Source organism: Coregonus clupeaformis, chromosome 9 (assembly GCF_020615455.1).
Source record: "Coregonus clupeaformis isolate EN_2021a chromosome 9, ASM2061545v1, whole genome shotgun sequence".
NCBI lineage: Eukaryota > Metazoa > Chordata > Actinopteri > Salmoniformes > Salmonidae > Coregonus > Coregonus clupeaformis.
Genome location: NC_059200.1, coordinates 55,012,541 through 55,034,064, shown reverse-complemented (window position 1 = coordinate 55,034,064; position 21,524 = coordinate 55,012,541). Strand labels below are relative to the sequence as shown.

The following is a 21,524-nucleotide window of genomic DNA, read 5'->3' as shown; positions in this document are numbered from 1 at the left end:
ACCACCCTCTGTAAGCGCCTTGTTGTCGGGTGCCTTGCAGTTGCCGTACCAAGCGGTGATGCAGCCAGTCAAGACGCTCTCAATGGTGAAGAACTTTGAGGATCTGAGAGAGTCCATACCTAATCTTTTCAGTCTCCTGACCGTCCAAAAAGTTCAAATTTGGACTAATCTGTCCATAGAACATTCTTCCAGGAGTCTTGTCGATCATCCATGTGCTTTTTGGCAAACTTAATACAACTTTATGTCCCATTATGTCTGGCAAAAACCAAACACTGCATTCCACAGTAAGAACCTCATACCAATGGTCAAGCTTGGTGGTGGTAGTGTGATGGACTGGGGATGCTTTGCTGCCTCAGGACCTGGGCGACTTGCCATAATTGAAGGAACCATTAATTGTGTTCTGTATCAGAGAGATTTAACAGAGAATGTCAGGTAATTCGTACGTGAGCTGAAGCACAGCTGGGTCATGCAGCAAGACAATGATCCAAAACACACAAGCAAGTCTACATGTGAATGGCTGAAAACCAACAAATGTAAAGTTCTGCAATGTCAAAGTCTAGACCTAAACTCGATTGAGATGTTGTGGCAGAACCTGAAACGAGCAGTTCATGCTCGAAAACCCACAAATGTTGCTGAGTTAAAACAGTTCTGCATGGAAGAGTGGGATGTTAAGAGACTGATCATCAATTACAGGAAGCATTTGGTTGCAGTCATTGCAGCTAAAGGTGGCACAACCAGTTATTGAGTGTAAGGGGGCAATTACTTTTTCACACAGGGGCATTGGGTGTTGCATAACTTTGTTAATTACAGTGCCTTCAGAAAGTATTCACTTTCTTTTTCCACATTTTGTTGTGTTCCAGCCTGAATGTAAAATCGATAAAATGTATATTTTGTGTCACTGGCCTACACACAATACCCCATAATGTGAAAGTGGAATTCCGTTTATTTTTTGTTTACTTTTTTACAAATTAATTAAAAATGAAAAGCTGAAATGTCTTGAGTCAATAAGTATTCAACCCCTTTCTTATGTCAAGCCTGAATAAGTTCAGGAGTAAATATTTGCTTAACAAGTCACATAAGTTGCATGGACTCTGTGTGCAATAATATTGTTTTAACATGATTTTTGAATGACTACCTCATCTCTGTACCCCACACATACAATTATCTGTAAGGTCCCTTAGTCGAGCAGTGAATTTCAAACACAGATTCAACCACAAAGACCAGGGAGGTTTCAAACGCCTCGCAAATAAGTGCACCTATTGGTAGATGGGTACAAATAAAAAAAAGCAGACATTGAATATCCCTTTGAGCATGGTGAAGTTATTAATTACACTTTAAATGGTGTATCAATACACCAAGTCACTACAAAGATACAGGCATCCTTCGTAACTCATTTGCCGGAGAGGAAGGAAAGCGCTCAGGGATTTCACCATGAGGTCATTGGTGACTTTAAAAGAGTTACAGAGTTTAATGGCTGTGATAGGAGAAAACTAAGGATGGATCAGCAACATTGTAGTTACTCCACAATACTAACCTAAATGACAGAGTGAAAAGAAGGAAGACTGTACAGAAAAAAATATTCCAAAACATGCATCCTGTTTGTAATAAGGCACTTAAGTAGAACTGCAATAAATGTGGCAAAGAAATAAACTTTATGCCCTGAATACAAAGTGTTATGTTTGGGCAAATCCACTCTTCAGTACCACTCTTCATATTTTCAAGCATGGTTGTGCCTGCATCATGTTATGGGTATGCTTGCCTTTGGAAATGACTGGGGAGTTTTTTTGGGGGGGAAATAAAAGCAATAGAGCTAAGCACAGGCAAAATCCTAGAGGAAAACCTGGTTTAGTCTGCTTTCCAACAGACACTGGGAGACAAATGTCACCTTTCAGCAGGACAATAACCTAAAACAGAAGGCCAAATATACACTGGAGTTGCTTATCGAGTTACAGTTTTGACTTAAATCAACTTTTAAATCTATGGTAAGACTTGAAAATGTCTTGAAGAACTTTAAAAATAATACATGTGCAAATATTGTACAGTCCAGGTTAGCAAAGCTCTTAGAGACTTACCCAGAAAGACTCACAGCTGTAATCACTGCCAAAGGTGAGTCTAACATGTATTGACTCAGGGGTGTTAATACATGTGAATGAGATATTTCTGTATTTTATTTACAATAAACTTGCAAACATTTCTAAAAACAATGTTTTCACTTTGTCATTATGGTGTATTGTGTTTAGATGGGTGAGAAAGACAATGTATTTAATCCTTTTAGAATTCAAGCTGTAACAACAAAATGTGGAATAAGTCAAGGGGTATGAATGCTTTCTAAAGGCACTATAAATAAATGAAATAAGTATCAACATTTTGTGTTATTTGCTCACTCGGGTTCCCTTTATTTAATATTAGGTTCTGGTTGAATATCTGATAACATTCAGTGTCAGAAATATGCAAAAATAGAGAAAATCAGAAAGGGGGCAAACACTTTTCACGGCACTGTACCTGTTTTAATAGTGAGAGGTGAAATAGATGGTTGAATGTATAGCCACCCGTTTTGATAGTGAATCTGCATAGCTAAGTCCCAATCAGTTGTATAGTGTGTGGCTGGCTAAGGGGTATAGGTACTATACCGGTCTGCTCAGTTGGCATCTGCCGGGGCACGAACTCGGGGCAGTGGATGAGCTGGGTCAGGTCCACCTGGTTGTGGTCCGGTCCCATGGACAGGCCAGGAAGAGGCCACTTCTCCGGCTCCACCTTCCGACGGATCTTTGTGTCAATGATTTCCACCTCTTTGCTGTCCTTCAAAGACTACGGGCAGATTTTTAAAAGTGTTGAGGGTATGAAACACAATTAAATAGTATGCATCTACAAGCAACTGCCAAAATCAAGATAAACTTGAGTAAATGAGGGATATATAGTATATTGAAAGCAGGTGGTTCCACACAGGTGTTGTTCCAGAGTTAATTAAGCAATTAACATCCCATCATCAAATCAAGCTTTGTTTACAGTGCCTTCGGAAAGTATTCAGACCCCTTGACTTTTTTCACATTTTGTTACGTTACAGCCTTATTCAAAAATGTATTAAATTGTTTTTTGTCCTCAATCTACACACAACACCCCATAACGACAAAGCAAAAATCAGGGCAGCCAGCTCTAGGAAGAGCCTTGGTGGTTCCAAACTTCTTCCATTTAAGAATTATGGAGGCCACTGTGTTCTTGGGGACCTTCAATGGTGCAGACATGTTTTGGTACCCTTCCCCAGATCTGTGCCTCGACACAATCCTGTCTCGGAGCTCTACAGACAATTCCTTTGACCTCATGGCTTGGTTTTTGCTCGGAGATGCACTGTCAACTGTGGGACCTTATGTAGACAGGTGTGTGCCTTTCCAAATCATGTCAAATCAATTGAATTTACCACAGGTGGACTCCAATCAAGTTGAGAAACATCTCAAGGATGATTAATGGAAACAGGATGCACCTGAGCTCAATTTCAAGTCTCATAGCAAAGGGTCTGAATACTTATGTACATAAGGGATTTCTGTTTATAATTTTTTATACATTTGCAAACATTTCTAAAAAACTGTTTTCGCTTTGTCATTATGGGGTATTGTGTGTAGATTGCTGAGGGAATTTTTTTATTTAATCCATTTTAGAATAAGGCTGTAACGTAACATGTGGAAAAAGTCAACAGGTCTGAATACTTTCCGAAGGCACTGAGACATGGATGCAACACAATGTGCTTCACAGGAAAAAAAACTAATAAAAATCAAAATTAAAAAAACGGAAATATTTAACAACAGAGGGAAAATATATATATATAATAACAATAAAAACAAAGACTAAAAAGGAAAAGTAAAGCTAAAAAGGTGTGTTTTAAGATCCCTTTTAAATATGTCCAGAGTTTCAACCCCCCTCAGGTTCTCTGGCAGGCTATTCCACAGGCTGGTGGCATAGTAACTAAAGGCTGCCTCTCCATGCCTCTTGGCCCTAGGCTTTGGGAAAAGGCCAGTGCCAGAGGACTTGAGGGACCTACTGGGTACATAGCTAAAAAGCATGTCTGATATTATATTATGTATTGGGGTGCACAATTGTGGATTGATTAAAACAATTACAAAATAATTTTTAAATTAATTATAACAATTACAGGCAGCCAGTGCAGAGACCTTAAAACTGGTGGAATGTGTGCTCTCCGCCTGGTCTTGGTCAGTACCCGTGCTGCAGCATTCTGTATGTTTTGCAGTTGATCAAAGGCTTTCTTGGGTAGACCAGACAGGAGAGGATTACACTAGTCAAGCCTGCTTGTAATAAAAGCATGGATGAGTCTCTCTGTATCAGTCTGAGAGAGAAATGGCTGCACCTTGGCAATGTTCCTCAGGTGGTAAATAACTATTTTGGTTACATTCTTAATGTGTGATTCAAAATTGAGTTCAGAATCTAAAATTACACCTAGGTTTTTTAGTTGGTGTTCTATCTTTATTGCCAGTGAATTCAAATGTGAGGCCAGATTCTCTCTCTGTGCTTTGGCACCAATAATAAGTACCTCAGTCTTGTCTTGATTTAGCTGGAAGAAGTTGTGAGCCATCAAAGTATTTAAATCACCAATACAGTCTAACAATTTATTTGTGGAGCTAAAATCCTCTGGTGACACAGAAATGTAAAGTTGTGTTTCGCCTGTGTAGCAGTGACAATTAATGCTGTGCTTTCTGATAACGCTGCCAAGGGGTAACAGATATAAACTGAACAGTAACAGACCCAAAATCGAACCTTGTGGAACGCCACGTGATATCAATTTTCACCGAGTTATGTCCACAAACGGTGACAAAACTCTCGACCGGTTAAATAGGTCCTAAACAAATTCACAACTGGACTGGAGAGGCCAACCCACCTCTCCAGTCTGACCAGAAGGACATCATGGGTCAACAGTGTCGAATGCAGCACTTAAATCCAAGAGTACAAGGACAGAGAGCTGTTTGGCATCTGTGTTGGCTCTAAGATCATTTACCACTTTAACTAAGGCTGGAGATTGGACGGATATTGCTAAGAGCTGAAGAATCTAGATTGCTTTTCTTTAGGTTTGACCATAGCAATTTTTAGTGCAGTGGGGAAAGTGCCTGTGAAGAGGGAGGGATTAACAATAGCTTGCATTTCTTCAGATATGCAATTAAGAACTGTTTTGAAGAAAGTGGTGGAGATAGGATTGAGAAGGCAAGTAGAAGGCTTAAGTTGTGATATCACTTTCCTGAGAATGTCTGTGTCAACCAGGGAAAATATAAATCCATATGCCTTTGCGTGGTAGGCTAGGGCACATAAACTTCTCATTAGGTCTTGCTTGACTGATAGCCAGCCTATTGTTTGTTATCTGCCGCAAAGTCAGCACATTTAAATAAAGTAACATCCTCAATAGAGGATATGTCAATAGAAAGCCCATTGGTAACAACCAGGTCCAGAGTATGGCCGCGTTTATGGGTGGGCCCAGTAACATGTTGGATAAAGTCCATATAGCTCAAAAGACTCATAAATGCAATGGCCTTGGAGTCAGTCTGTCATCATGAATATTAAAATCAGCCAACACAATGATTGTATCATGGTTCTCAAGGACACTCAATAGACAATAGTTCAGAGAAATCAGGAAAGAAAGTGGGGCAGTGCTTTGGTGGCCTATAAAGGGTTATAGCCAGCACTGGTGGCTGACATTTAAACAGTATAGCATGATGCTCAAAAGACCTCAAGTCGCCAAACGAATTGTCCTTACAGTTGAGAGCACTAGTAAAAATAAAGGCTGTCCTCCCACCCTTTTCCCTTTTCTGATAGAGTATGAAAAGCTGTAGTAAAGGAGGCTTTAATAAGAGCGCCAATATAATCTGAAGACAGTCATGTTTCAGTGAGAAACATGCAATCTACTTTGCGCTCAGAAATTAAGTCATTCACGAGAAAGAGCCATCACTAGTAAAACTTAACATTTAAAAGCGCCATATTCAATGAGTGTGGGCCACACTGCCCCTGGGGCACCAGCCTCGAGGTAACCAATGGAATAACAACCACATTTTTTATGTTAAAACAAGATTTTCTGACAGACTCCAATCTATCAGAATGGTAGGAGATGACGGTTTGTATAAACTCACTAGAAGGCGCAGACAGCGAAACATCAACTAGGTTACTCACAATAACCATAGTGCCATTTCTATAGGAGTTGATATGCTTACCAAGTCCCCTGTTGCTTATTCTGATAGCGAGGACTGGAGAACTACCAGACCCTGTCCATCAGTCTCTAAAACAGTTCACAATGTTGCTGGAAATAATCCTGGAACCCCGGTGGTTGGGGTGAATCCAGTCTCTTTTAAAAAGTGCTTGTTGCTCCCACAGCAAATCAAAGTTGTCACAAAAGGAGACATTCCTGTCGTTGCAAAGTTTCATCAGATACTTGTTTAGGTCAACGAGTCGGCTGAAACGTTCCAAACCCCTTCAATAGCACGGGAGGGGGTCAGAGAAAATTATTCTCTCTCTCCAAAACATTTGGTATAGTCCTCCCTAAGTTTCTCAGATCGCCTAAAGCGGAGGTCGTTAAAACCTACATTACCAGTCAAAGGTTTGGACACACCTACTCATTCAAGGGTTTTTCTTTATTTTTACTATTTTCTACAATGTAGAATAATAGTGAAGACATCCAAACTATGAAATAACACGTATGGAATCATGTAGTAACCAATAAAGTGTTAAACAAATCAAAATATATTTTCGTGACAGCTTTGCACACTATTGGCATTCCCCTCCACCATGTCACAACACAACTGATTGGCTCAAACGCATTAAGGAGGAAATAAATTCCACAACTTTTAAGAAGGCACACCTGTTAATTGAAATGCATTCAAGGTGACTACCTCATGAAGCTGGTTGAGGGATATGCCGAGTGTGGCAAAGGGTGGCTGTTTGAAGAATCTCAAATATTGTTTAACACTTCTTTGGATATTACATGATTCCATATGTGTTATTTCATAGTTTTGATGTCTTCACTATTATTCTACAATGTAGAAAATAGTAAAAATAAAGAAAAATGAGTAGGTGTGTCCAAACCTTTGACTGGTACTGTGTATATCTCAGACTAACCATCTTAATCGTTTCTTTTTATTGGCCAGTCTGAGATATGGCTTTTTCTTTGCAACTCTGCCTAGAAGGTCAACATCTCGGAGTCGCCTCTTCACTGTTGACGTTGAGACTGGTGTTTTGCGGGTACTATTTCATGAAGCTGCCAGTCGAGGACCTGTGAGGCGCCTCTTTCTCAAACTAGACACTAATGTATTTGTCCTCTTGCTCAGTTGTGCACCGGGGCCTCCCACTCCTCTTTCTATTCTGGTTAGAGCCAGTTTGCGCTATTCTGTGAAGGGAGTAGTACACAGCGTTGTACGAGATCTTCAGTTTCTTGGCAATTTCTCGCATGGAATAGCCTTCATTTCTCAGAACAAGAATAGACTGACGAGTTTCAGAAGAAAGTTATTTGTTTCTGGCCATTTTGAGCCTTTAATCAAACCCACAATTGCTAATGCTCCAGATACTCAACCAGTCTCAAGAAGGCCAGTTTTATTGCTTCTTTAAATCAGCACAACAGTTTTCAGCTGTGCTAACATTATTGCAAAAGGGTTTTCTAATGATCAATTAGCCTTTTAAAATTATAAACTTGGATTAGCAAACACAACGTGCCATTGGAACACCGGACTGATGGTTGCTGATAATGGGCCTCTGTACGCCTATGTATATATCCCATTAAAAATCTGACGTTTCCAGCTGTCTACACTGTATTTCTGATCAATTTGATGTTATTTTAATGGACAGAAAAATGGCTTTTCTTTCAAAAACAAGGACATTTCTAAGTAACCCCAAACTTTTGAACTGTAATGTATATATATACATTACATACACACATACAGACACACACATACACAACTGGTCAAAAGTTTTAGAATACCTACTCATTCAACGGTTTTTCTTTATTTTTTACTATTTTCTACATTGTAGAATAATAGTGAAGACATCAAAACTATGAAATAACACATTTGGAATCATGTAGTAACCAAAACAGTGTTAAACAAATCAAAATATATTTTATATTTGAGATTCTTCAAAGTAGCCACCCTTTCCCTTGATGACAGCTTTTCACACTCTTGGCATTCTGTCAACCAGCTTCATGAGGCAGTCACCTGAAATGCATTTCAATTAACAGGTGTGCCTTGTTAAAAGTTAATTTGTGGAATTTCTTTCCTTCTTAATGCATTTGAGCCAATCAGTTGTGTTGTGACAAGGTTGGGGTGGTATACAGAATATAGCCCTATTTGGTAAAATAGCAAGTCCATATTATGGCAAGAACAGCTCAAATAAGCAAAGAGAAACGACAGTCCATCATAACTTTAAGACATGAAGTTCAGTCAATAAGGAAAATGTCAAGAACTTTGAATGTTTCTTCAAGTGCAGTCGTAAAACCCATCAAACACTATGATGAAACTGGCTCTCATGAGGACCGCCAAAGGAATGGAAGACCCAGAGTTACCTCTGCTGCAGAGGATAAGTTCATTAGAGTTACCAGCCTCAGAAATTGCAGCCCAAATAAATGCTCCACAGAGTTCAAGTAACAGACACATCTCAACATCAACTGTTCAGAGGAGACTGTGTGAATCAGGCCTTCATGGTCGAATTGCTGCAGAATTGCTGCAAAGAAACCACTACTACAGGACACCAAAAAGAAGAAGAGACTTGCTTTGGCGAAGAAACACGAGCAATGGACATTAGACCGGTGGAAATGTGTCCTTTGGTCTGGAGTCCAAATTTGAGATCTTTGGTTCCAACCGCTGTGTCTTTGTGAGAAGCGGTGTGGATGATCGGATGATCTCCACATGTGTATTTCCCACCGTAAAGCATGGAGGAGGAGGTGTTATGGTGTGGGGGTGCTTTGCTGGTGACACTGTCTGTGATGACACTTAACCAGCATGGCTGCCACAGCATTCTGCAGCGATACGCCATCCCATCTGGTTTGGGCTTAGTGGGACTATAATTTGTTTTTCAACAGGACAATGACCCAAAACACCTCCAGGCTGTGTAAGGGCTATTTTACCAAGAAGGAGAGTGATGGAGTGCTGCATCAGATGACCTGGCCTCCAAAATCACCCAACCTCAACCAAATCAAGTCGGACCGCAGAGTGAAGGAAAAGCAGCCAACAAGTGCTCAGAATATGTGGTAACTTCTTCAAGACTGTTGGAAAAGCATTCCAAGTGAAGCTGGTTGAGAGAATGCCAAGAGTCTGCAAAGCTGTCATCAAGGCAAATGGTGGCTATTTGAAGAATCTGAAATCTCAAATATATTTTGATTTGTTTAACACTTTTTTGGTTACTACATGATTCCATATGTGTTATTTCATAGTTTTGATGTCTTCAGTATTATTCTACAATGTAGAAAAAAGTAAAAACAAAGAAAAACCCTTGAATGAGTAGGTGTTCTAAAACTTCTGACCGGTAGTGAGTGTGAGTGTGTGTGTGTGTGTGTGTATATATATATATATATATATATATATACACACAAACACACAAAATACATGACCAAATGTATGTGGACACCTGCTCGTCGAACATCACATTCTAAAATCATAGGCATTAATATGGAGTTGGTTCCCCCTTTGCTGCTATAACAGTCTCCACTCTTCTGGGAAGGCTTTCCACTAGATGTTGGAACATTGCTGCAGGGACTTGTTTCCATTCAGCCACAAGAGCATGTGAGGTCAGGCACTGATGTTGGGCGATTAGGCCTGGCTCGTAGTCGGCGTTCCAATTCATCACAAAGTTGTTCGATGGGGTTGAAGTCAGGGCTCTGCGCAGGCCAGTCAAGTTCTTCTACACCGATCTCAAAAAAACATTTCTGTATGGACCTCGCTTTGTGCACGGGTATATTGTCATGCTGAAACAGGAAATGGCCTTCCTCAAGCTGTTGCCACAAGTTGGAAGCACAGAATCGTCTAGAATGTCATTGTATGCTGTAGCATTAAGATTTCCCTTATTTGGAACTAAGGGGCCTGGCCCGAACCATGAAAAACAGCCCCAGACGATTATTTATCCTCCACCAAACTTTACAGTTGGAACTATGCATTGGGGCAGGTAGCGTTCTCCTAGCATCTGCCAAACTCAGATTTGTCTGTTGGACTACCAGATTGTGAAGCGTGATTCACCACTCCAGAGAACGCGTTTCCACTGCTCCTGAGTCCAATGGCGGCAAGCTTTACACCACTCCAGCCGACACTTGGCATTGCGCATGGTGATCTTAGGTTTGTGTGCGGCTGCTCAGCCATGGAAACCAATTTAATTTCTTCAGTAAGGCCATTCTACTGCCAATGTTTGTCTATGGAGATTGCATGTCTGTGTGCTCGATTTCATACACATGTCAGCAACGGGTGTGGCTGAAATAGCCATATCCACAAATTTTAAGGGGTGTGTAGATAGATATTTAACATCGATGTTTCTATTTTTCAAGAGAGATCAGTCCTATGAAGTATGGTCTGCAGAAACTGTTTTTTACAAGTCAAAGCTCAATGAAAAGCCTTGAATTACATACACATTATACAGCTGATGAGGCATAGAAACTTATTTTAGTTCTGAGACTAAAGCCATCTGGCTATATAAACATGTAAATCAGGAACATAGTGTACCTCTACGATGAGGTTGACGTCAGTGGTGAGGGCCTGCACCCTGTGGAAGCTGGCGATCAGGCCAAGGGACAGGAAACCCTCCTGGTCCATCTTCCTGCGCAGGAAGAAGTCCCGCTCCAGGTTGTCAAGGCTGAAGTAGTACTCACTACGGAGAGATGCGGAAAGTCCAAAAACAAGGAGGATCAAGGTACTCTTCCTATGATTAAAATGCCTTTATTATGAAGGCATGTTCAATAGAAGAAAAAAACTTTAAAAAACTTTCAACAAAGCCTTTGTCAGGGAGTACAATGATATGTGGGAAAAGTCTTCAGACTAAATATTTGCCTAAGTTCTCAGTTTCGTTTGAGTTGGAGATGAATGGCATTTCAATTGTAACCAGTTGTATTGGCGATGGAATTTCATCATGGAAATAGTATAGGCCTATGTATTTACACCTTGATTCCGATTCCATGTTATATTCTGGGGCCACCCATATGAAAATGAATGCATGCATGATTAAGTCGGTTTGGATAAAAGTGTCTGCTAAATGGCTTCTATATATTATATTACACTATTCCAAGGCTGAACAAAATATCAGTGACATCTGCTTCCTCTTGAAACTTTGACCTATAAAGCGTAGTAACCAATGGAAGTACATTTAAATACCAACGGTAGGTAGTACTCACATCTGCCTTTTGACGTAGTCCTTAAGCAGGTCCTGGTCAACTGAGTACAGGTCATTGCTGCTCATGTTGTCGTAGTAGTAGGTCACTGGAGCGCCAAACTTCTGTCCGTAGGCGCCGTCCTTCCCGTTGTAGGCCTTGTAGCCATAATTGTAGTCATAGTGGCCTGGTGGGAGACATAGCAGTAGTAAACCATTACAGGGCCGCTGTCACAAGCCTACTACAAGTAAACAAGGCTACAGAGCTACGAGAGTTCAGCAACAGCAGGGAGACATTTGCAGCACAGCTGTTGAACCCAATATAAGTAACCTAATTTATGTCCCTCTAACTGCCCTGAATGCCTCTGAAGTATAAATCAGTATAAATCTCATGTGCCAAAGAACCAGATTTATACTGTTAGCACTGAGCCAGTGTGCCCTAGGAAGAAGTCCACGGTGTGGAGCTCACCCTGCACTAACATAAAGAACATGAGCACATCTACTGCTGCTAAGCTTCCTAGTAAAGCAATAAAAACAAGTACGCATCCCAGAATAAAAGTGCTCAAAATAACCCACATTAACATATGTAGCTTAAGAAACAAGGCTCATTAAATCAATAATTTGCTAGTAACAGATGACATTCATATTCTGAAACTCACTTAGATAATACCTGTGATGATAGTGGTAGCAATACAAGGTTATAACAGTTACAGAAAATATAGAAATGCCAATGGTGGAGGTGTTGCTGTTTATATTCAGAACCACATTCATGTGAAGATTAGAGAGGATCTCATGTTAAATACTGTTGAAGTACTATGGCTACAGGTTCATCTGCCTCACCTAAAGCCCATTCTGGTGGGAAGCTGCTATAGACCACCAAGTGCTAACAGACAGTATCTGGATAACATGTGTGAAATGCTTGATAATGTATGTGATATCAATAGAGAGGTATACTTTCTGGGTGATTTAAATATTGACTGGCTTTCATCAGGCTGCCCAATCAAGAGAAAGCTTCAAACTGTAACCAGTGCCTGCAACCTGGTTCAGGTTATCAGTCAACCTACCAGGGTAGTTACAAACAGCACAGGAATTAAATCATCAACATGTATTGATCATATCTTTACTAATGCTGCAGAGATTTGTTTGAAAGCAGTATCCAAATCCATTGGATGTAGTGATCACAATATAGTAGCCATATCTCCAAAGGCTGGGCCTAATATTGTGTATAAGAGGACATATAATATGTTTTGTAGTGATTCCTATGTTGTTGATGTAAAGAATGTGTTGGTCCGTGGTGTGTAATGAGGAGCAAACAGACACTGCACTTGACACATTTATGAAAATGCTTATTCTTAAGAAAATGACTGTAAAAACTCCACCATGGATTGGTGAGGAATTGAAAAATTGTATGGTTAAGAGGGATGAGGCAAAAGGAATGGCAAATAAGTCTGGCTGCACAACCGATTGGCAAACATATTCCAAATTGAGAAATCATGTGACTAAAATGAATAAAAATAAGAAGAAACTACATTATGAAACAAAGATAAATGACAAAGAATGATAGTAAAAAGCTTTGGAGCACCTTAAATGAAATGTTGGGGAAAAAGGCAAACTCAGCTCCATCATTCATTGAATCAGATGGCTTATTCATCAAAAAAACCAACTGATATTGCCAACTACTTTAAAAAAAAATCATTGGCAAGATTAGCAAACTTAGGCATGACATGCCAGCAGCAATTGCTGGCACTACACATCCAAGTATATCTGACCCAATTATGAAAGACAAACATTGTAATTTTGAATTCCGTAAAGTGAGTGTGGAAGAGGTGAAAAAATTATTAACAATGACAAGCCACCGGGGTCTGACAAGTTGGATGGAAAAATACTGAGGATAATAGCGGACGATATTGCCACTCCTATTTGCCATATTTTCAATTTAAGCCTACTAGAATGTGTGTGCCCCCAGGCTTGGAGGGAAGCAAAAGTCATTCCGCTACCTAAGAATAGTAAAGCCCCCTTTACTGGCTCAAATAGCCAAACAATTAGCCTGTTACCAACCCTTAGCAAACTGTTGAAAAAACTTGTTTTTGACCAGATACAATGCTAGTTTATAGTAAACAAATTGACAAACGTTCAGCATGCTTTCAACGAGCACAGCACTTACACAAATGACTGATGATTGGCTGAGAGAAATTGATGATAAAAAGATTGTGGGTTCTGTTTTGTTAGACTTCAGTGCAGCTTTTGACATTATCAATCATAGTTTGCTGCTGGAAAAACGTGTGTTATGGCTTTACTCCACCTGCTATATTGTGGATACAGAGTTACCTGTCTAACAGAACACAGAGGGTATTATTTAATGGAAGCCTCTCCAACATAATCCAGGTAGAATCAGGAATTCCCCAGGGCAGCTTTCTAGGCCCATTACTTTTTTCAATCTTAACTAATGACATGCCACTGGCTTTGAGTAAAGCCAGAGTGTCTATGTATGCGGATTACTCAACACTATACATGTCAGCTACTACAGCGACTGAAATGACTGCAACACTTAAAGAGTTGCAGTTAGTTTCAGAGCGGGTGACAAGGAATAAGTTAGTCCTAAATATTTCTAAAACTAAAAGCATTGTATTCGGGACAAATAATTCACTAAACCCTAAACCTCAACTAAATCTTGTAATAAATAATGTGGAAATTGAGCAAGTTGAGATGACTAAACTGCTTGGAGTAACCCTGGATTGTAAACTGTCATGGTCAAAACATATTGATACAACAGTAGCTAAGATGGGCAGAAGTTTTTTTTTTTTTTCACCTTTATTTAACCAGGTAAGCCAGTTGAGAACAGGTTCTCATTTACAACTGCGACCTGGCCAAGATAAAGCAAAGCAGTGCAATAAAAACAACACAGAGTTACATATGGGGTAAAAAACATAAAGTCAAAAATACAACAGAAAATATATATACAGTGTGTGCAAATGTAGCAAGTTATGGAGGTAAGGCAATAAATAGGCTATAGTGCAAAATAATTACAATAGTATTAACACTGGAATGCTAGATGTGCAAGAGATTATGTGCAAATAGAGATACTGGGGTGCAAAAGAGCAAAATAAATAACAATATAGGGATGAGGTAGTTGGGTGGGCTAATTTCAGATGGGCTGTGTACAGGTGCAGTGATCGGTAAGGTGCTCTGACAACTGATGCTTAAAGTTATTGAGGGAGATAAGAGTCTCCAGCTTCAGAGATTTTTGCAATTCGTTCCAGTCATTGGCAGCAGAGAACTGGAAGGAATGGCGGCCAAAGGAGGTGTTGGCTTTGGGAATGACCAGTGAGATATACCTGCTGGAGCGCAGGCTACGGGTGGGTGCTGCTATGGTGACCAATGAGCTAAGATAAGGCGGGGATTTGCCTAGCAGTGATTTATAGATGGCCTGGAGCCAGTGGGTTTGACGACGAACATGTAGTGAGGACCAGCCAACAAGAGCGTACAGGTCACAGTGGTGGGTAGTGTATGGGGCTTTGGAGACAAAACGGATGGCACTGTGATAGACTACATCCAATTTGCTGAGTAGAGTGTTGGAGGCTATTTTGTAAATGACATCGCCGAAGTCAAGGATCGGTAGGATAGTCAGTTTTACGAGGGCATGTTTGGCAGCATGAGTGAAGGAGGCTTTGTTGCGAAATAGGAAGCCGATTCTAGATTTAACTTTGGATTGGAGATTCTTTATGTGAGTCTGGAACGAGAGTTTACAGTCTAACCAGACACCTAGGTATTTGTAGTTGTCCACATATTCTAAGTCAGACCCGCCGAGAGTAGTGATTGTAGTCGGGCAGGCGGGTGCAAGCAGCGTTCGATTGAAGAGCATGCATTTAGTTTTACTAGCGTTTAAGAGCAGTTGGAGGCCACGGAAGGAGTGTTGTATGGCATTGAAGCTTGTTTGGAGGTTTGTTAACACAGTGTCCAATGAAGGGCCAGATGTATACAAAATGGTGTCGTCTGCGTAAAGGTGGATCTGAGAGTCACCAGCAGCAAGAGGGACATCATTGATATACACAGAGAATAGAGTCGGCCCGAGAATTGAACCCTGTCGCACACCCATAGAGACTGCCAGAGGTCCAGACAACAGGCCCTCCGATTTGACACACTGAACTCTATCTGAGAAGTAGTTGGTGAACCAGGCGAGGCAGTCATTTGAGAAACCAAGGCTATTTAGTCTGCCAATAAGAATGCGGTGGTTGACAGAGTCGAAAGCCTTGGCCAGGTCGATGAAGACGGCTGCACAGTACTGTCTATTATCAATCGCGGTTATAATATCGTTTAGGACCTTGAGAGTGGCTGAAGTGCACCCATGACTAGCTCGGAAACCGGATTGCATAGCGGAGAAGGTACGGTGGTATTCGAAATGGTCGGTGATCTGTTTGTTAACTTGGCTTTCAAATACTTTCGAAAGGCAGGGCAGGATGGATATAGGTCTGTAGCAGTTTGGATCTAGAGTGTCACCCCCTTCGAAGAGGGGGATGACCGCGGCAGCTTTCCAATCTCTGGGGATCTCAGACGTTATGAAAGAGAAGTCTGTCCATAATAAAGTGGGCAGGTCCTACATGCCCTAGTTTTGTCACACCTGGACTACTGTTCAGTCGTGTGGTCAGGTGCCACAAAAAAGGACTTAGGAAAATTGCAATTGGCTCAGAACAGGGCAGCACGGCTGGCCGTTGGATGTACACAGAGAACTAATATTAATAATATGCATGTCAATCTCTCCTGGCTTAAAGTGGAGGAGAGATTGACTTCATCACTACTTGTATTTATGAGAGGTATTGACATGTTGAATGCACCGAGCTGTCTGTCTGAACTACTGGCGCACAGCTCGGACACCCATGCATACCCCACAAGATGTCTCTTCACAGTCCCCAAGTCCAGGACAGACTATGGGAGCCGCACAGTACCACATAGAGCCATGACTACATGGAACTTTATTCCACATCAAGTAACTGATCCACAGAGTAAAATTAGATTTAAAAAACAGAAGGAAAAAAAACCTTATGGAACAGCGGGGACTATAAAGCAACACAAACATAGGCACAGACACATGCATACACACACATGGATTTTGTACTGTAGATACAGTTGAAGTCTGAAGTTTACATACACTTAGGTTGGAGTCATTAAAACTTTTTTTTCAACCACTCCACAAATTTCTTGTTAACAAACTATAGTTTTGGCAAGTCGGTTAGGACATCTACTTTGTGCATGACACAAGTAATTTTTCCAACAATTGTTTACAGACAGATTATTTCACTTATAATTCACTGTATCACAATTCCAGTGGGTCAGAAGTTTACATACACTAAGTTGACTGTGCCTTTAAACCGCTTGGAAAATTCCAGAAAATGATGTCATGGCTTTAGAAGCTTCTGATAGGCTAATTGACATAATTTGAGTCAATTGGAGGTGTACATGTGGATGTATTTCAAGGCCTACCTTCAAACTCAGTGCCTCTTTGCTTGACATCATGGGAAAATCAAAAGAAATCAGCCAAGACCTCAGAAAAAAAATTGTAGACCTCCACAAGTATGGTTCATGCTTGGGAGCAATTTCCAAATGCCTGAAGGTACCACGTTCATCTGTACAAACAATAGTACGCAAGTATAAACACCAAGGGACCATGCAGCCATCATACCGCTCAGGAAGGAGACGCGTTCTGTCTCCTAGAGATGAACGTCCTTTGGTGCAGAAAATTGCAAATCAATCCCAGAACTACAGCAAAAAGACCTTGTGAAGAGTATCTATATCCACAGTAAAACGAGTCCTATATCGACATAACCTGAAAGGCCGCTCAGCAAGGAAGAAGCCACTGCTCCAAAACCGCCATAAAAAAGTCAGACTACGGTTTGCAACTGCACATGGGGACAAAGATCGTACTTTTTGGAGAAATGTCCTCTGGTCTGATGAAACAAAAATAGAACTGTTTGGCCATAATGACCACCATATGTTTGGAGGAAAAAGGGGAATGCTTGCAAGCCGAAGAACACCATCATCGAATGACCCCAAGCATACTTCCAAAGTTGTGACAAAATGGCTTAAGGACAACAAAGTCAAGGTATTGGAGTGGCCATCACAAAGCCCTGACCTCAATCTTATAGAAAATATGTGGGCAGAACTGAAAAAGTGTGTGCGAGCAAGGAGGCCAACAAACCTGACTCAGTTAAACAAAAAAATGCTAAGTTCTTCTTGAACCTTCAACATAGATCATACAGAATTTTTCTACAAATGGAGAATGAAGTAAAAAAAATGTTTCTCCAACTGAATGAAGCAGCATCCGGGGGGACAGTACAAAAAACAAGTCTCTTAAATATTGGAGGGATGAGACACCATTCTTCCCGAGAAATTTCATAATTTGTTTTGTTTTTTGTTGATGGCGGTGGCGGTGGAAAACGCTGTCTCAGGCGCCACTCCAGAATCTCCCATAAGTGTTCATTTGGGTTGAGATCTGGTAACTGAGATTGCAATGGCAAATGGTTTACATCATTGTCATGCTCATCAAACCATTCAGTGACCTGTGGATGGGGGGGCTTGTCATCCAGATTTTGAGAATTCATTTATAAGTGCCAAGACTTTTTCAACTTCAGAGAATCTTATAGGATGGGTAAAGGTTATGTATAATAATTCATGAACAATGTTTACTTCTCTGAGAACTTTGAATTGTCAATAGGACTAAAACAAGGTCACCATATTTGTTCATTATGGCCATTGAAATATGAGCTATAAAAATCTGATCCAATTAAAACATTGACAAGTTAGAAGTTAATGCAGCGACTTCAATTTTATGCAGCAAAGCTGTCAAACCTTTTGACTTTAAAGCTGCAATATGTAACTTTTTAGGCAACCCGAGCAAATTCACATAGAAATTTGAGTTATAGATCTGTCATTCTCATTAAAAGCTACGCTGCATAAAATTCAAGTCAGTTGGGAACAGGTCTTGGAAGTCGCAATCCCTTGGCATCGGTCTATGAACTGATATATAAAACAACAATTGACATCAATCCGTTCATTTCAATCTAAGCTATTATACACTGAGTGTACAACACCTTCCTAATATTGACTTGCACCCATTTTACCCTCAGAACAGCCTCAATTCGTCACGGCATGGACTACAAGGTGTAGAAAGCATTCCACAGGGATGCTGGCCCATGTTTACTCCAATGCTTCCCACAGTTGTGTCAAGTTGGCTGGATGTCCTTTGGGTGGTGGAACATTCTTGATACACACGGGAAACTGTTGAGCATGAAAAACTCAGCAGCGTTGCAGTTCTTGACACACTGAAACTGGTACGCCTGGCACCTACTACCATACCCCGTTCAAAGGCACTCTTACCTCAATGGCACACATACACAATCTGAAGTGGAGGACCTGTTGGACTGTACAGTCGTGGTCAAAAGTTTTGAGAATGACACAAATATTCATTTTCACTAAGTCTGCTGCCTCAGTTTTTAGGATGGCAATTTGCATATACTCCAGAATGTTATGAAGAGTGATTAGATGAATTGCAATTAATTGCAAAGTCCCTCTTTGCCATGAAAATGAACTTAATCCCCAAAAAACATTTCCACTGCATTTCTGCCCTGCCACAAAAGGACCAGCTGATCTCATGTCAGTGATTCTCTCGTTAACACAGGTGAGAGTGTTGACGAGGACAAGACTGGAGATCACTCTGTCATGCTGATTCAGTTAGAATAACAGACTGGAAGCTTTAAAAGGAGGGTGGTGCTTGAAATCATTGTTCTTCCTCTGTTAACCATGGTTACCTGCAAGGAAACATGTGCCGTCATCATTGCTTTGCACAAAAAGGGCTTCACAGGCAAGGATATTGCTGCAAGTAAGATTGCACCTAATCAACCATATATCGGATCATCAGGAACTTCAAGGGGAGAGGTTCAATTGTTGTGAAGAAGGCTTCAGGGCGCCCAAGAAAGTCCAGCAAGCGCCAGGACCGTCTCCCAAAGTTGATTCAGCTGCGGGATCGGGGGACCACCAGTGCAGAGCTTGCTCAGGAAGGGCAGCAGGCAGGTGTGAGTGTATCTGCACGCACAGTGAGGCAAAGACTTTTGGAGGATGGCCTGGTGTCAAGAAGGGCAGCGAGGAAGCCACTTCTCTCCAGGAAAAACATCAGGAACAGACTGATATTCTGCAAAAGGTACAGTGATTGGACTGCTGAGGACGGGGTAAAGTCATTTTCTCTGATGAATCCCCTTTCCGATTGTTTGGGGCATCCGGAAAAAAGCTTGTCCGGAGAAGACAAGGTGAGCGCTACCATCAGTCCTGTGTCATGCCAACAGTAAAGCATCCTGAGACCATTCATGTGTGGGGTTGCTTCTCAGCCAAGGGAGTGGGCTCACTCACAATTTTGCCTAAGAACACAGCCATGATAAAGAATGGTACCAACACATCCTCTGAGAGCAACTTCTCCCAACCATCCAAGAACAGTTTGGTGACAAACAATGCCTTTTCCAGCATGATGGAGCACCTTGCCATAAGGCAAAAGTGATAACTAAGTGGCTCGGGTAACAAAACATCGACATTTTGGGTCCATGGCCAGGAAACTCCCCAGACCTTAATCCCATTGAGAACTTGTGGTCAATCTTCAAGAGGCGGGTGGACAAACAAAAACCCACAAATTCTGACAAACTCCAAGCATTGATTATGCAAGAATGGGCTGCCATCAGTCAGGATGTGGCCCAGAAGTTAATTGACAGCATGCCAGGGTGGATTGCAGAGGTCTTGAAAAAGAAGGGTCAACACTGCAAATATTGACTCTCTGCATAAACTTAATGTAATTGTCAATAAAAGCCTTTGACACTTATGGAATGCTTGTAATTATACTTCAGTATACCATAGTAAAATCTGACAAAAATATCTAAAAACACTGAAGCAGCAAACTTTGTGAAGACCAATACTTGTGTCATTCTCAAAACTTTTGACCATGACTGTATATTGTTAGCGTTTTCGTAGCACTATGTGTTCTCTCCCAGGTGCTTGTAAGGGCACAGATGACAGACAGGTAGGATTCCAGTTGAGGTAGTTTAATGACGCTGATTCACATAGAGCAGGAACGGCACAGCACAGTGTATGGCTTGACAATTGTGTTAACTAAGAGTGTGTGAGATTTCTGAAGGACGCACACTGGCCTTGGCTAAAACAAAAAAATGCTAACTAAAGGTAATCACAGGAGATGGCTGGAACTTATCACTTGGCGTGTGTACTTTCTCTAGTTACTTCCTTCTCCTCAGTTATATTGCCCAGCATTCTCTGCTCCACATCACCGGTGGGCGGAGCTACAGCTCTCCTATGATGAACTAATATTTACTCTCAATAGTCTTTCGTCCAGCCACCCCCAAATTGCGACGTCAATTTGCTCCTGAGAAAGGCTAAGGGCTCTTGGGAGGGGTTACGGCAGGCCCGAAGCAGTCCATGCCCGTGGAGTGGAAGGCTGCCTTGAAGAGGTACAGGCGAGCAGCTGGCAGGTCAGCCATCTTGGGGACAGCAGGTCTGGATTACCATCTACAGCATTCTGTGCAGGTGTGCTGGAAGTGACGGATGGCTTCCCACCCACGGAGGATCCAAAAGGTGCGGCGGATCTCTGCAAACACCCTCTCAGGGCCAGGATGGCACATACGGCTGTTGTAATCTTGGATCAGGAATCTAGTGGATGGATGACCAGGATCGAGGACGATGGGATGAACTGTAGCATGTTCTAGAAGCTCCTTCCAGGTGGTACACTGGCTCACATCTGGGTCTTGGGGACCAGCAATTGCAGTGACACCACAGAAGGTGGGCTTCCGGAGTTCAGACGTGTCCTCTTCAGGATGAGCTTTTGGCTTAGCTGGCCACTCATCTGGACATTGAAGGAGAAATTATGGTCTTTGGCGCCATCTGTTGAGCTCCGCAAGGTCTTTCAGAGTCTTGCATCTCGATGTCATCTGTGGGATTCCTCGCCGAATCCACATAGCGCCATGCACAGAGATCTGTAAGTTCTTGAAGCTCAGCCACCCGGGTGCCTACAAAAGGTTTGAAGTGGAAGGATTCCGACTGCAGCCACATCAGCACGGTTGTGGAATCTGTCCACAGGGTGGTCTGGTTGATTTTTAAAGGTAAGCTCTTTCTCTAGCAGCTTGGCAAGCTGGGCTCTAGTGACGGCTGCACAGAGC

The 21,524-nt window shown here is 41.5% G+C and overlaps 1 protein-coding gene across 6 annotated transcripts in view; it reads right to left on the bottom strand.

The window, feature by feature from the left end:
• The window catches only part of LOC121574108 (la-related protein 1), a 150,119-nt gene that overhangs the window by 25,468 nt on the left and 103,127 nt on the right, over positions 1 to 21,524 (bottom strand). For all 6 annotated transcript variants that reach the window (XM_045222681.1, XM_045222680.1, XM_045222678.1 and 3 more), the window contains 3 exons: positions 11,348 to 11,510; positions 10,683 to 10,827; positions 2,631 to 2,808 (listed from right to left, as the gene is read on the bottom strand). In XM_045222681.1, coding sequence (XP_045078616.1) covers positions 2,631 to 2,808; positions 10,683 to 10,827; positions 11,348 to 11,510 — 486 coding nt within the window. The remainder of the gene's footprint in view (positions 1 to 2,630; positions 2,809 to 10,682; positions 10,828 to 11,347; positions 11,511 to 21,524) is intronic.